Consider the following 16,628-nt stretch of genomic DNA (forward strand, 5'->3'; position numbering starts at 1 on the left):
TTTCATTGCAATCATCTTATTTTGAGTGGGATGCGAGATTATTTGATTTGATTTTATGTAACCATCACAAATATTTGGAATATTGTTACCATCTTTTATAGAGTCATATTTATGTTTAATGTGCGGTATCATAAATCTTCCTATATTTGTTTGGGATCTAGATCTATACTATGAATGATCATTTGGAGAGGTTGGGCATAGTCAGACATTCAAAACTTTGTCACATTAATTTGTAACTAATGTGAATAACACTTTTCAATCTCTTATATAATTTTAACTGCTTTTGTTGGTAAAACCAGCCACGTAATACTTCATATAGTGAGGTTAAGATTATGATAAGTATATAACGATTTTAATTTAAGCAAATAAATTAATTCCAAGTAAAATTAAGATATATATATATATATATATATATATATATATATAAATTCTGATTTAGTAATTACATTAACTCCAATGACAGATAAGTGTCTTCACTTAAAAGCTATCCATGTGTTTTTCTTAATAGTAATGGTATTTCTAAATAGAATTCGCGTCTTAATAATTTCATTTTGGGAAATTCGGTGGCCAAACCGATGCAAAACAAACAAGATATACATGAATTCAAAACAAATTAATGAAAAGATGAAGGTGCACCAAGGAATGCCATGCTCCTCCACTCTTACTTAGTAGTGGAAACATGGATTGACTGATTATATCACATTGATCTTGTGATTGGCGCATAATATAAATTTTCTTAGTAGAGTAATAGTTTAATCTTCTAACTAAAGAATTTTGTTTGAAGATGAACGTTGTTGCAAATGTCAATAATTCAGAATCATATATGATATAGATACAAAGTTGATTGGATTTTTTAAATGTTCACTACTATGATTAAATAAAGAAAAGCTCAAAAATCACCTTCACTTTGTATCCCGATTTCACTTTATATCCTCTATTTCTAAAGCTATGATCTCTGATGTAAAATTTGTTATTAAATGAATGGGACATAGAAACTCCTAGCACGATAACCCAATGATTGACCAATGAAATTTCTAGGAAACTTCTGGAATGACTTGTAAATCGCGTTCTACTTTTTGGCATGTCCTTGAAATGGGACTAATGGACAAGAATTTCTCGAACAATTTTGTAATCCACGTCTGAGGAAGACTTTTCAACGAGGGTCCCTTGTCTGGCAATGGGAATGCAGGAAGACTTTGACTTGCCTACCCTCGCCAATCTTTTCTCTTGAGGAGGTTTCATCGGCTTTTGCCTTGTCGCTTTCTTTGCAATTAAGCCAAGACGGTGGAAGAATTTTGAATATTTCGGTCAGAAGAAAAGAAGAGGAAGATGCAACGAAGTGAGCAAAGATATTAGAAGACTTTGGCTTGCTTTTCCGTGTTACATGCCGAGGAGATTAGCTAACGACAATGATGATTTGGGACTTGTGTGCTTTCCATACAAATAAACCAATCAGGATTAATTTAAATTTGATAATTCATCGTCCTTCTCATTACCTTCTTTTAAAGTATAAATTTAAAATTTAAGATAAGCAAGTTGCAACTTAAAAATTTTGAATAAAATATATCAGGCTACTCATGATTGGATCATAATCTATAAAATAGTTCGTATTGAGAATTTTACAAATCGATTCATTTTATAAATAAAAAATATATTGTTCAAGGCACTCTATATTCACCCCACCCCACGTCAAACCAAAGCCCCTCCGGTTTCTTCCCTGATCCCAACCCCCAGAAAAACCAAAACACCGGTCAATCACCCCACCCCACCCCACCCCACCCCACCCCACCCCACTTGCTCCATCGATTTCTTCCCCACCAAAAGCACCTATCATTTCCCTGGTTTCTCTCTCTCCCCACCCCACGCCACCCCATCGACCCCCCTCTCCACCCCCAGTTTCTTTCCGTCGTCCCCACCACCCTAACCACGGCCTCTTCCTCCTCCTCGTCACACGACCCTCTCAGCTCTCTCTCTCGGTCGCCTCATAGCAATTGCTTGGCGCCTCACCTTTGGCCCTTCCTCCTTCGCAGCTGTAGCCTCACCGTGGACCCTCCATGGCAGTGTCGCAATCGCGGTCCTCTAGATTGCCTCAATCTATGCTCTTCCTTTGACCCTCCCTCGCCGTCGCAGCCTTACCTCCGCTCCCTCAACCTCGCCTCCACCCTCCATCATCTCTTTCAACAATCCTCTCTCTTGGACACGCATGTCGGAATGTGTCGAGAAAAGTTGACCACATGTTGACCGCGTGTCTAATCGAGCGTATCAGACAAGTCGACAGGTGTAGGACACGACATGGAAGCTCTGACAACGTGTCCATGCTTCATTGCTCTGAGATATAGCTAGGATTTGATATTTGTGGTGTAGGAATGATGAGCTCACAGGCATCGTCCGGACGTTTGTATGAGGTTTTCCTAAGTTTTCGAGGACTAGATACCCGTTATGAGTTCACAGATTGTCTTTACCGTAGCTTAGTTGAGGCTGGGATCAATGTCTTTAGGGACAATGAATCCCTCCATGTCGGTATGGAAATAGGTGGTGAACTTCTACGAGCAATTGAGAACTCTAAAATCTACATTCCCATATTCTCCAAGAATTATGCTTCGAGTAAGTGGTGCCTTCGAGAGCTCTCACACATGGTTGAGTGCACCTTGAAATCAAATGGGAACAAAGAGATTCTGCCAATTTTTTTGAACGTGGAACCTGCAGATGTCAAGCTCCAAACAAACTTGTATACACAAAATCTTTCAAAGCGCCAAAAGACGTTATGCACTGAAGTGGAGTCATGGGAAAGGGCTCTCATTGAGGTGAGCAAGATAAAGGGATGGAACTGGAAGAAAAATGAGGGGTAAATGTCTTAAACTTTTCAACTTACATCTGTAGATTTCGTTTTACTCGTGATGATATGGTTGATTCTATAAAGTTTAAATAGCGGTCAGCGGCCACTGTGCTACTGCGATCGGCCATTATCGCGGCAAGAACGGAATTCTCACCAGCAGTGGCCAATAACGGCCGCGGCCGTTTCGCTGCAATAGCTCCAGTCAATGGCAGTATTGCGGTGGTGGCCCCCCCTACTCATCTTGATTCTCTCTCTCCTCTCACTCTTCGTCTCTGACGCAGTAGCCACGAATAGTAATAGATCTCCGAGCAAATCCACCAAGCTGCTGGCTAGCCACCGCAGCAGCTCGTCCATCAGTCGCTGCCACTTCTTCGTTGCCAGCCCGACACCAAGCCACCAGAAGCCTCCAAGCCATCCAGCCCCTACACTTTCTCTGTCTCACTCACTGTGGCGAGTGGGATGCGGGATCTGGACGTCGGTTGTGGGAACCCAAATCTGGTGTCGGCCAAGGCCGATGACGCCATCCCTGGTGGTCACAAGGCCATGATCCATGTGACGTGGATACGAGGCAACGCCAAGCTGGTGGGTCTACGAGGCGCAACGGGTGGTGGCATCAGAACGCTACGGTGACAGTGCAGGGTGGCAAGTGATGTAACGGCAGCGTGGAAGTGGCAGGGGCCAACGGTGATGGTGACTGAAGTTGGGGAGCGGAGAGAGACTGGCAAAAATCATAATCGTATTGGTGTCTAGAATTTTTTGCATAATTTCCTAACATGGTTGTTACCTCATGGCAGGCAAGGAGATCTGATACATTCTGTAATTCAAACGCTTTGCTCTAAGCTGAAGGTTGCACATGAAAATGTGACTGAACATCTAGTTGGAGTTGATGATCGTGTGGAAGCTATAATCAAGATGTTGGATGTGGGATCTGATGGTGTACGATTTCTTGGAATCCATGGCATGGGCGGTGTTGGCAAAACAACCCTTGCTAAGGTCGTCTTCAACACGCTATCTTCTAGCTTTGGCCAACCCTGTTTCCTTGCAGACGTTCGAGAATCATCTAAAGGCAATAATGGTATGCTAAATTTGCAAAAACAATTGTTATCCAAGCTCCTCGGTTCTCATTCTATAGATCACATGTATCATGTGAATGATGGGATCGTATTGATGAACAAAGGAGTACTTAAAAATAAAAACATTATCATTGTTCTTGATGATGTGGATGAGAAAGATCAATTGAAATGTCTAGCAGAGAAAGGAGATTGGTTCGGTTCTGGTAGTAGGATTATCATAACTACTAGGGACCGAGATGTCCTAATGAATGAGGGAGAAGCAATTGGTAATGGCCCTGTAAAAAAGTCTGCAAACGTTTTGACTTATGATGTGCAGGAGATGGAATTTGGTCATGCTCTTAAGCTTTTCAGTAGGCATGCCTTTAGAAGAGACTCTCCACCAGATCATCGTGTCTCCCTTTCCAAAAAAATTGTCCGAATTTTGGGAAAGCTTCCTTTAGCTCTTGAGATTACAGGTTCATCTCTTAACGGTAAATCTGAAGAATTATGGGAAGACATGTTGAAGAAGCTAGAAGAAGCTCCTTCCAGGGGAGTCCAAAGAAAATTGCTGATAACTTATGAAAGGTTAGATCATGCACAAAGGCAAGTATTTCTCGATATAGCTTGCTTTTTTGTTAATCGGGACAAAACTTACCCTTTCTACTTGTGGAGTGCTTGTGGATACCACCCACACAATGCCATTGAAGTTCTCACTAATATGTCCTTGATAAAAATCAAAGATGACAATACTTTCTGGATGCATGACCAAGTACGGGATCTTGGAAGGGACATTGTCCGTCAAGAGAATTGCAACAATCCTTGCGAGCGTAGTAGAGTGTGGAATCATGAGGAAACGCTAAGCATTTTGAGACAGAAAGAGGTATAAAAGGTTTCTTGTAAATTGTTGTAGACTATTCTTGCAAAAGGAAAAGTTAATCGCTATTAGAACTTGCAATTGTTTGATTCTGTCTTCACATCTTGACTTCTTTGTGTTTCTATTGTCAGGGAAGTAAGAAAATAGAAGCATTGTCACTAGGATTTCGTGGATTCCTTCCTGAACTCATGTTTCTAGAGCATGATGTATTTGCTCATTTACAAAACTTGAGGTTCTTTCAAGGGGAGATGGTGTCTTTTGTTGGAGACTTCAATAATCTTCTCTATAATTTAAGATGGCTTTCTTGGCAATGGTGGCATTCCAATTTTGAGGCAATAAACTTTCATACACCTAATTTAGTTGTTCTTGACCTTTCACGGAGCAATATTTCGGAGGAATGGGCTGGTTGGAACCAAATCAGAGTATGATAAGTCCCACTCCTTGCATACGCATATTGTTTCTTTTGTCATTTTTTTTCCTACATGTCGTTTCTTAATATATATTTTATCAAATTGTTTTGTAGGCTAGTAAACTAAAAGTACTGGATCTTAGCTATTGCCACTCATTAAGGAGAACACCTGATTTATCTATGTGGGTGTCCTTGGAGAGATTGGTTGTTAAATGCTGTCGCGAATTAATTGAAATTGACCCATCTATTGGTAAATTAAAGCTCCTAACTGCTTTGAACTTGGAGGGATGTCAGTATGTTCAAGTGTTGCCCGAAGAAATAGGATGTTTACAAGCTTTGAGAGAGATTGTCATACCTGATACGCTACATGAACTTCCGGAGGCATTCGGTAATTTGAAGTCATTGTTGACCTTTGATTTCTCATATAGGCAGATTAGGAAGCTGCCACACTCGATTGGAGGGATGGTGAAACTTACGGTGTTGAGATTATGTAATTGTAAAGAGATAAAGGAACTTCCAAACTCGATTGGGAAATTACAATCACTAAATGAGTTGGATTTGTCATGGACAGCTATTGACCACCTACCTGATTCAATTGGCAATCTAAAGCAACTAAAAGTACTTAGGATGAGGAACATAAGTGGGATAACAAAATTACCAAGAGCAATCGGGCTGTTGGAGAAGCTTGAAGAGTTAGACGTTCATCAATGTTTCAACTTGACCGGCAAAATCCCTGGAGAAATTGTTGGACTGTCCTGTTTGAAGATCCTAGACTTGTCATTCACAGGTATATCCAGATTGCCCACCACGGTGAGTTGCCTTTCTAATCTCCAAATACTTAAGCTAGAGCCATGTCCTGCGCTTAAACAGTTGCCGGAGCTTCCCCAAAGCTTGACTTGCCTGAGATGGGCCCCCAATTGTGGATGGGAATCCTTCGGAGGCTTGACGCGAGATGAGCTGACAAGACCTCCTGCTCCTCCCATTAGAGTTGGTATAATATCTCAGCTGGAAGCACTTGCCATTGCTCTTCCCACTAGCATCAGTACCCTATCTCACCTGGAAACACTAACATTGTCCTGCAAAAATGTGCAATGCCTTCCCCTGCTTCCCTCTAGTTTAAGAAAGTTACACCTTCGGTATCTGACGATCACACAATCCCCTGATTTTTCCAATTTGAAAAACTTGTCAATCTTGTCATTCTATGATTGTTCAATGCCAGAATTTGCTGGTATATTTGATGCGGAGCTAGAGGTCTTCCATATTGACAACTGCACATTCGGAAAATTGGACGCATTGATTCAGTTGGAAATGGAAAGATTGATATCTTTAACCATGTTTTGGTCTGAGTTCCTCCCAAAATTACTTGATTTGTCGCACATGAAAAATCTGCAAGACGTAATTCTGTTCGATTGCAAATTGTTAGTTGAGATTCGTGGCCTTGAAGAGCTGGGATCCCTTTGCTCCCTATGGGTTGAAGATTGCAGTTCCCTGGAGAGGATGTCAGACCTATCGAAATTGAAAAAGCTAACGAAGCTTAGAGTAGGAAACTGTCCAAAGTTAAGAAGCGTGGAAGGTCTTGATCACTTGGAATCTTTAAAGAGGTTGACTATTATCAATGCTGGAGAGTTTGGGGGTGACACCTCAAATTTGAATTTAGAATATTCATGTATTAGGTGACACCTCTCAGCCTTTGTTGAAGTCATGATGGCACGTTTTACAAGTTCGGCGGATCCGCACCTTCTCAGCTTGTCCGGCAATTATGATGTTGTGTCTGCGAGGAATTCTGGACAGGAATTGATTGTTGGGTTTATTGTGCTCCTTTCTTTTTATACAAGAAGGATTTCCAACGGCCCCATTAAGATTGAGAGTTCTTTTGAAGATGAGGCATATAGGGAGTAGAACGTTGAAAAGCTCGGCATATGAACTCGACCAAGAATGACATCGTCCCCGAGACTTAATTCGCCCCTGGAACTCGAGCACAGAAACGGTGCGAGTTCCTCAGAGACGTGAGCAATGGAGAAAGAATTAATTAAGCACTATCTTGGAAATGTTGAAGAACGGACCAGAGACTGAGAGGAGCACTGCAAGGACGTAGAGGCGTAGCCAAATTATTTGTCTTCTGCTGCGGATTACGCTTACAAAGACATAAAGTGGAGCCCAAGGCACGCTCAAATAATGCTAAAACTTGTGGTGCGTAACAGCAATATCCTCACTTTCTACGACTTCATCTACAACTTTATCAGCAGGGGAAAGTAATTATTTCCTACCTTGAATCCATTTTGCTAAAAAAAAACTGCTGTTGTGTCGTTTTGGATTTGGTCCTTGAATGGTTAGTGCTCTTATCTTAGTTGTGTTTTCCATGGTCTCTAGGGTTCCACTCCATAAGGTTCTTTCTCAGAGCTTTGATAATACGGTCAGGCCTCTTCAGAATAAAGAACGGGCAGGTATGGCTGGTTGAATCTATTCCTCTTTTTTTAGGCATGTAGAATTATGTATCAAGTTCAAAAGCAAAATCCAAAAAAAAAAAAAATGTTAGAAGATGGGAGTATGTAAGATGGCATTTGTGAAAGAATAGTGGTATGCTTTCTCTAATTCACTCATTTGCAATTAAAACGTGTACTAGGTTCTAACTCTGCTTTCGAAATTTCATGCCGACTGCTGAATTATTGGTGTTGTCGTTGTCATCATCATTATTGTAAGTATGTTTGCTTGAACAATTTGCTAAAAACTGGGGTGCTTCATAGTGGTGGCTGCATTTTCCATATCCATTTTAGTTAGTCATTTGTGTGTTAGGGCTTGGCATGTCATAGTTGCCAACTTATATTGTTTTACTGTCTATGGATATCATATATCTTGTTTACTAGTGAAATATGAGCCATTTGCTACTATTAAGTCTATATACTCCTTCCGGGAAGTAAAAATCTTGCACAGTTTAGTTCTTCCGGTAGTGAGCATTGCTAGCAATGCGCTAGTTCTTCAGGCTAGATTCTAATATTGTTAATTTTGTAATGGAACAAGTAGAATATTCATCTTGGTAGTGAGAGCAAAGATAGTGAGAGCAAGGCCTTGTCTTTTTCCTTTATTTTTCAAGAATATTGTTAGGCAATTACTAACATTTGATATAACAATTTTTGAGATCAAAACTTAGTGATATGTTGAACCAATTCTATAATAATGTTCTAGACTACTTCCTGCAGCTGAAGTAATAGAGTTTTTACATATTCCCAAGGGTGTGAGACGGGTGCTATTTTGAACCCTTGATACTGCTAGGTAAATTTCTATTCCTAAATTCCTTTTGTGGGTCATCGTTAGCTGAGCCAATGTGGGATTTTCAGATTGTTGGAGCACTCATATGAGTATCTTAATATATTGTGGTATTAGTAAGTGCTATGATTAGAAGGAAAATTTTGATTTGTGCTCTATTTCGTTCAAAGATGGCTTATGTACAAAAAAGAGTTCGACACAAGCTACATGGGATTCATGATAGACGGAGCAAAATGGTTGGTAGAAAACAGACATTAAACTTGTTGCTGGAATTCGTCCCTCTTTACTGCTTTTATGCAATCTTAGTGAGATAATTTTTCTTTTTCTTTTTGTTGGTGTATGATGGTTTGCTTCACTGTCATCTTATCTTCACCTTTTACCCAGACTCACTGATTTGTAGTATACTTGATGATGTTTCTCCATTGTTACCAAGAAACCATGCTAGGATATATTTTTCTATTAGGTACCTACCTTTTCTATTACCACCAATTTTACTTGCAACTTCACTACAAGCAAATGTTATTTTTCTTGGGCATGGCAAGAAATGCATACTTTCATCTTGTTTGAATTTCTCCCTAATGACACAAGAGTTGCGGTATAGTGCTGTTATAACTGTCAACATGAATACATGATATTCTGTTCGTCTCTAAAGACATGCGTGTGTAAGACAATGCTCTAGCATATGTTGCTATTAGGCTTTTGAGCACAACGCAAGTTCATTTCTTTTTCTTCTAAACCTAACCTTGAGAAATAGTGCAACTTGATCATCTAATTTCTTTCATGTTCTACAACTTTTAGATTGAGATGCAATCTTGCATGACGCTATCTGTACTATTCAATGCCTAAATTGATTACCCGTCTATTGCTGCATATGATGATTTGATTCCATGCTATCTTGTCTTCCTTGAAAGCCGAGTAAGAAATTGATTTGATGTATGACAAATTTCCTCATCAAAGTTAAGAAGGAACATGTTTCATTGTCGAATTGTCATCTCATACTTAACTAGCGTTGGTGATTTTGTCCGGATTTCACTGTTGGGGTTTCATGAATCATGTATAAGATAAATTAACGAAATGAACGCAGCGGAAACAAAGATATATTTTATACACGATTCTCCTAAGGCGTTGTTCATGTGTTTTAATCAAAAATCTAAATATCAAAAGGGAGTTAAACGAATTACCTCTCGAAGCGCGCTTTAAACAAGTCGGTTCGGATATTCTACAGTTCGAGTCCGACAAGTATCGGACCTCTAGTTCAGACACACCAACAACGAAGGTCGAATGGAAGAGAGAATTTCGGATATTCACCACTTCGATCATGCTAGCAATCACGTGGAAACAAACCGTCGTATCCTTGATGTATAATAGTCACGGCCCGAACGAGATAATGTTCTTCTTTCTTGCGTCTCAAAAACACAAGAACACGCACACAATTTGCTCTCTGTTTTCAACAAAGCATTTTCTCTCTAAAACACAAATGCACACCCACATTTTCTCTGTCTTTTCAACACCTTTAAGTGTCGCAAAAACAACTCTTTTAAACTAAAAAATATAAACCGATCAGCAACCGTTGCTGATCGTCCCCACTCATGCACGAACAATCGTGCATGAGCGGTTGCTCATACACGACTTCGTGTATGAGCGGTTGCTCATGCACGACTTCGTGCATGATGGTCAGCAACTGCTGACCGTTCATGCACGAATTCGTGGATGATGGTCAGCGGTTGCTGACCATCCAAGTTTCATGCATGTGCTTCGTGCACATGCATGAAGCTTTATATATATATATATTATATAATTTATGTTGGTTATTAAAAAGTATTAATTAATTAATTAAATGAACAAATAATTAATTAATCAATTCCTTTAGGGCATACATCTAACATTCACATCGTTGCATTCTCTCATGAAGTCTAGGCTCAAGAAACTGACACCACAGTAAACTGTAGGTAATTATTTAAGGGCTTGAAACTTGAAGATGTACCTGCAGGAGTGTATACAGTCCACGTTTGAGATTGCTTGGTGCAGAAGGATCACCTATAAGATGCATGCTTATCAAATAACTTCTTCAAGTGAGTTTTGTTCTTTTTAGGGGAATTAATTTAACGACTGTTTTATCTACGATCATCATTATCATCATCACATGAGATCATTTTGTCCCTAATTGGTCACCATAGAGATGTCAAATGAAGATTCATTTGTCATTTTGGTGACTTTGCATGTGATAATGTTAGGTGCTAACAATATTTCTTTTTTGTTCTAAGGGAGTAGAAGTTATCAAAAGGGCAAAGTGAGAAGGGCATTGCACGCACGTTCTCCTTAGAATTCAAATTTACTTCGACGGGATATGTTTCGCAGAGAATTGGGAACTTTAGCAATCATTTGAATATGCAATATTACTAGAGGCAAAACAAAGGCTATGGTTATGTTTACATAAATAATATTACGCTTTCAAAATAACACTCAACTAGATTGTTTCTCATGTTTCTTCGTTTCCCTTACTAAAGAGTTGCTGGGGATTGAATTCATTCGAATATATACTTTACGAGGCCCACCAAAATTGGTTATAGGGACTCATGAATAGAAAGCCTGTCATGCAGATTCTCTCTTCCATGGTGTTGTAACTATCTTGGTAGTTATCTTTGGCTTCTACTTAAAAATGTAAGATATGAACGTAATTTGAGAGATCAATTCCAGCAGAAACCGAGGTGATCAAAGCAAATGAACTGCAAAATATATTTTGATTTACATATGACTTAAAGATTTAGTAGTTTGCACTTGATCACTTGCAAAATATGCACAATGTAATTGCGCACCTATGGCTTATTGTTAAAGTGTGAGAGGGTTATTATGGTCATTAAGTATTATTTGATTAATAATAAAAGTGTGAGGAGGGACAAACCCTAATAAGTTTTTATGCTCTCCTCTTTTGTTCCATACACTCTCCTCTCCTCTTCTATATCAATTTCTACTTGGTACCAGAGCCACCAAAAAAAAAAAAAAATCTAGTTGTTGTGAGTTTTGATCCAACATCGGCGAGTGTCATCTAACCCAATCCGATGTTGCCTAGCCCTATTGAGTTTAGATATGATGCTGATGAGCATTGTCAGCTTAGAACCGATGACGGACAATCTCATGTGGTCTTGTTCATCCATCCAAGATCTGATGTTGGTTGAAGTTGCATTCCTTCGTGCGAGCCTCTATGGTTCATTTGTGTGATGTTCTCTATGTTCTTAAAAAAAAAAATCGCAGCAATTTGCTTGATGGGGCTACCGATCCCGTTCACCTCGAAATTGATGTTGGATGAGGTGGTTTCTATTTGGGCATAATCTATGATTTTGGCATATGTTTAGATGAAATCAATGAATTTGATTGAAGTGTTGTGGAGATTTGGACTAGTTGAAACAAATCATGGTAATTTGTTGATTTGAATTTGATTATTGTGCTATCTCGTGTTATATTGGTACACATCTCATAATGGCGGAGAATAAAAGTGTAGTAGCTGAGATTGTGTCTACATCATCTAATCGTTTGTCAGAGAAGAATTTAGAAGGTATCACCAATTTCCAGCAATGGAAGAAAATTGTGTTGTTAGTGTTAACTAGGAGAAAGCAACGGAATCATCCAACAAGTAACAAATCTGCATCTGATACAAATTAGGATACTATGGATGCCAGAATTCTTGGTCTAATGTTGAACTCCATGGAATCCCAAATTGCGGATTTGGTTACACATACTAATACAGTGAAAGAGTTGTGTGACTACTTGAATGCCCTTTATTCTAGACAAAATATTCAAGGTTTTATGAAGTATCCTAAGAATTTTCTAAGGCTGATAGAAAGGGTTGGCTACTTACCTAGTATTTGCTGGTTTTAAACGAATGCATGAGGAGCTTAATTCTCTACTACCCATTACCTCTAATGTTAGGGAAACACAAGAGCGACAAGAGCAATTAGTTGTTATGGCTTTTTTGGGAGGACTACGAGGAGTAGGGTGACTTCACTCACTAAGATGATTGCGCATGTCCTAAGGGTCTCATGTAAAGCACCTAAGGATCCATTTTCTACAAGTGATAGCTCAACCTTGGCAATTAAAAGAAATCATGGTGGTGGTCGAGGTCGTAATGGCAAGTGAAGTGGTGACGGCGACCATGGTTTTGGTAGAGGGAAACCACCCTCATCTAGTAACACTTTTAGTGACATATAGGGCAATATTGGATTTGTTCGGACTTATCATTATTGTGATTTACTTGGACACATTTAGAGATTCAATTATAGGCTTCATGGAAGTCCCCCTTAATAGGCTACAGCTAATGTAGCCAATGTAGTAGAGTCTAGTACATCTTCACAGTCCTTGAAGGAGGAAAGTTGAGCAGAATGACGTAGAAGGAATATGCTAGATACAATCAATTTCAAATTTCCCAGTCAATTTCACAATACTCTTCCATAGCTACTTTTGTCCAGAAATGTAATGTGACGTGTCTTTCTTCTACCTCTCACCCCTAGGTCATTGATTTAGGTGCTACTAATCATATGACTGGAGTTTTATATATTTTTTCTGACTTTCATGAGTCAATGTCCAATGTTACATTAGCTGATGGTTCTCTATCCATAGTAAAGGATATAGGCATAGTTCCCTTGACATCTTCCGTATCTTTGTCTTTAGTGGTGTATTTCCCAAATTTTCCGTTCAACCTTATGTCTATCTGTCATGTTACCAAAATATATAATTGTTTTGTAACTTTCTATCCCCATTCCTATGTTTTTAAGGACTTGAAGATGAGGAAGATGATTGGTAAAGGACATGTTTTAGGGGGACTATACTTGTTTGATGATACTACTAGTGTTGCTCTTTCAGCGACTTCCCCACATCAAATCCATTGTCATTTGGGTCACCCCTCCTTGGAAAGTTTAAAGAAGTTAGATCCCATTTTCATTCTTTATATAGTCTTGAGTGTGAGTCGTGTCAATTTGGGAAATTGTACCGTACTAGTTAGATCCTAGTTTCATTTTTTATCCAGTCTTGAGTGTGAGTCATCTTCTAGATTTCCTGCGCCGGATCTTCTTTTTGTGATGGAGTTGGTATATGAACATTGGTACCCTCTAAAGCCCTAATTCAGAGTGCTATGATACAATTGGAGGGATAAGTACACTAATGGTGCCATAAGTTGTGTACGGCGCTCACTTTGGTGCCAAAAGTTTCCGTCGGATCACTTAAGTGCCAAAAATTTGAAAACGCTCACTTTGGTGCCAACTCCGACGAAATTGGCCGGAAATCCGACGTGGCCTTTTTTATTAATTTTTGATGCCGACGTGGCTCGTCGAAGAGTTGAGTCAGCATCCAAACACCAAAACGATGCCATTTGGCATCTTTCCCCCAATTTTGAAACCCTAATCCCCAAATTGAGAGAGAAGGAAGCTCGTCTTTGTGTCTTCTTCTTCCTCGAAGACCCATACTAGCAACGGCACCAGCACGACACCGGCACAGCACCAGCAACAGCACCGGCAGCACACCAGCAACGACACCAGCAACGCACCAGTAGCAGCAGCGCACCAGCAGCCCCTTCGATCCATCTTCTTCTTCCTCCTCCTCCGCCCTCGCCTTCGATTTTTCCTGCAACAATTTCAGTCTCTCCTCGCTCACTTGGTCGAGCAACTACAATGGTGGCTGAGCGACGGTGGCCGAGTATTAACGGTGGCCGAGCGGCGGAAACCCTAATTTTCCCCATGTGAGCTAAACGGTGTCGTTTCCATGAAGCCATCCACGTAGGACGGAAAAACAACGTCGTTTTCTTAAGGAGGACTGAAAACGACGTCATTTAAAGGCTTATCAATTTTATTTTATTTTTAAAAAAAATCATTTTGGCCGGAATCTTTCGCCGGAGGCCGGAATCTTTCGCCGGTGGCACCAAAGTGAGCATTTTTCTTCCGATTTGGCACTTAAGTGATCCGACATAAACTTTTGGCACCAAAGTGAGTGCCATACACAACTTATGGCACCATTAGTGTACTTATCCCTACAATTGGAGGATCAAGTTTGAAAGGATATTCCAGCATTGCTTTGCCTTTTCTTAGTCACTTCACCCAACTTGGGACGATATTGCTTTATTTGATAAAAAAAAAACAGTCTTGATGGCTTCCTCATATGAACTTTCAAATGTGAAAGAAACCTACCAACTAGTATACTCCACTATAACTCCTGGAGAAGCAGGAAAAACTTCAAAGTTCAGAGAAAATCAACCCCGCATTGTCGCAATTATATTTGAGAGCAACACACAAAAGGCTCATTTTTTGGGGAGTTGTACTCCCATTTGTTTATCAAGGGATACTCCATGGAGTAAATGATTAGCATTGGTATACCTTGATAAATACCCAATTACCTAGCATAGTATAGCGGAGAATAGGTTTCAAATCGATGGTAGAATCATCATTTCTTACAAAGTCATATCGGAAGGTCAATTGTGGTAAGTACACAACCAAAATGCATCAAAATCATTCATATACTAAGTATTCGCATAGAAAAGGTAATAGGACTCGGGAGCTTCTTAAGGGAAGAGTTCGACATGTGCATAGTCGAAATTTAAAATCTCATGGAGATGGTAAACAGACAGAGGAGTGTCATTAGGATCCTTCATGAGGGATAAGATAAGTAATCGACAACGTAGGCTTTGATGTTTTGGCTGTTTGGATTTTGACGATAGATTGAATGGAAGAGCACGAGGAATTTTGCTGAATAAGAAGGGAAAATAAAGGGCCATCCATGCTTGTAAAATCTAGAGTTGACTAGATAGAACTCTGTTTTCGTTAGAAATCATTGAAAGGGCAACGTGGGTGAGATTCCTCTACAAGACAACTAAAACAAGTGGACCGAGAGATACTTTCTTTCCCCTTGTAAGATCGGCAGCAAGTCTAAAGAAGTCATTTGAGACTTTAAGAGCTGGATTAAAGAATACATATTTTGATAGCCAATAAAACTTTGAAATGAACAGGACATGAGGTTTTGTAGTATTCATCAAGAAAAGTCCCATAAGCAAGGACATCATTAAGAATGGAAAAATCCTCAAGGGCTTTGATTTCATCTACATGAACACTACCTGGAACAAACCCAAAGATAATAAAAACATCCAAAAAGTCACGGACATGGGTCCTTAAGGGGAAAAAAAACAATTAGTATATGGGGACGAGAAGCAGACAACAAACCCCACTAAATCTCTACTTAGGTCATGGGACAACATGCTAACCTTCAATGCCATCTCTATGCCATCTCTATGCTCCAAAACTTGGTAGAAGCAAACATCAAAATATCCTTGATTGAAGAATACCATATCGGGAGTTTCTCGTTCCTCTTGGTCAAAAAGCAAGGCTTGAGAGGTGGTGGAACATGGTTATGATCTAGAAGGGTAAGCCCAAGGAGCAATGATTCCATATGCTCTTCTACAATGCTTAACAATTGAAATCGACAATAGTTGGCTTCCTTGGTGTGAAGAAGGCAGTCGAAGTTCGAGATATAAGATTTAGGTTCCAATTTGGAAGCTTTGGTAGCCATGAAAAACTTATGAGCTGAGTATGGAGGGTTTAGGGTTTAAGGAAGAAGACAAAAGTACAAAAGGAGACGATGAGACGTATTCTTCTATTTGGAGTAGGAGACGGCGATTAAAAAATTAAGGATATTTGTCAAAAGCTGAAAAAATGTGTCAAGATGCAATAGGAGCCATTGATTCATATCAGTTGCGGATATGTCAGAGAATAGAAAGGTATAATGATCATATGTAGCAAACTGTGCATAGAACAATGTATTTTCTTTAAAAGAAATAAATTTCTAATTTGCTTCTTTAAAATGAGGCATATATTGACACCCAAAAATACCCCTACAAGCACATGTTGGTCACGAGGGGCAGAAAATTCTAAATTCGTCCTTGTTACTATATGTGGGCTATAATTTACATCGGCTTAGCTCATAAATGGTTATGAAAACAAAGGATAGTCAAGAATTTTGAGAATTCTTAGGTTGAATTTTGATGGACATACACGCGAGGACACATAATTCTGTGATGAAGCAATTGGTTGTCACGTGTCAAAGCCAAGAGACACTGTTGAACACGCAACATTGACAATGAATTTAGGTGGGAACAGTTAAAAGGGTACCAAATTCAAGAGGAGCAGTTAATCTTTAATGGACAAGCCATGAGAATAT

The 16,628-nt window shown here is 39.5% G+C and overlaps 2 protein-coding genes across 8 annotated transcripts in view; one reads left to right on the forward strand and one right to left on the reverse strand.

The window, feature by feature from the left end:
• The window catches only part of LOC104435034 (flap endonuclease 1), a 101,599-nt gene that overhangs the window by 13,875 nt on the left and 71,096 nt on the right, over positions 1–16,628 (reverse strand). The window lies entirely within an intron of this gene.
• LOC104430551 (disease resistance protein RPV1-like) lies at positions 1,907–10,914 on the forward strand. Of its 6 annotated transcripts, XM_039307318.1 has the most exons (7): positions 1,907–2,845; positions 3,631–4,768; positions 4,894–5,184; positions 5,286–7,423; positions 7,542–7,615; positions 10,385–10,507; positions 10,700–10,914. In XM_039307318.1, the coding sequence occupies exons 1-4, from the start codon at positions 2,367–2,369 to the stop codon at positions 6,846–6,848; spliced, it is 3,471 nt and encodes a 1,156-aa protein (XP_039163252.1). In that variant the 5' UTR covers positions 1,907–2,366; the 3' UTR covers positions 6,849–7,423; positions 7,542–7,615; positions 10,385–10,507; positions 10,700–10,914. The 6 variants fall into 6 exon arrangements, with proteins under 6 accessions (XP_039163252.1, XP_039163254.1, XP_039163255.1 ...); XM_039307320.1 differs by lacking the exons at positions 10,385–10,507; positions 10,700–10,914 and adding an exon at positions 8,369–9,003; XM_039307321.1 differs by lacking the exons at positions 10,385–10,507; positions 10,700–10,914 and adding an exon at positions 8,369–9,003 and having other exon boundaries at positions 5,286–7,361.

The sequence above is a fragment of the Eucalyptus grandis genome, chromosome 2, assembly GCF_016545825.1.
Source record: "Eucalyptus grandis isolate ANBG69807.140 chromosome 2, ASM1654582v1, whole genome shotgun sequence".
Lineage (NCBI taxonomy): Eukaryota > Viridiplantae > Streptophyta > Magnoliopsida > Myrtales > Myrtaceae > Eucalyptus > Eucalyptus grandis.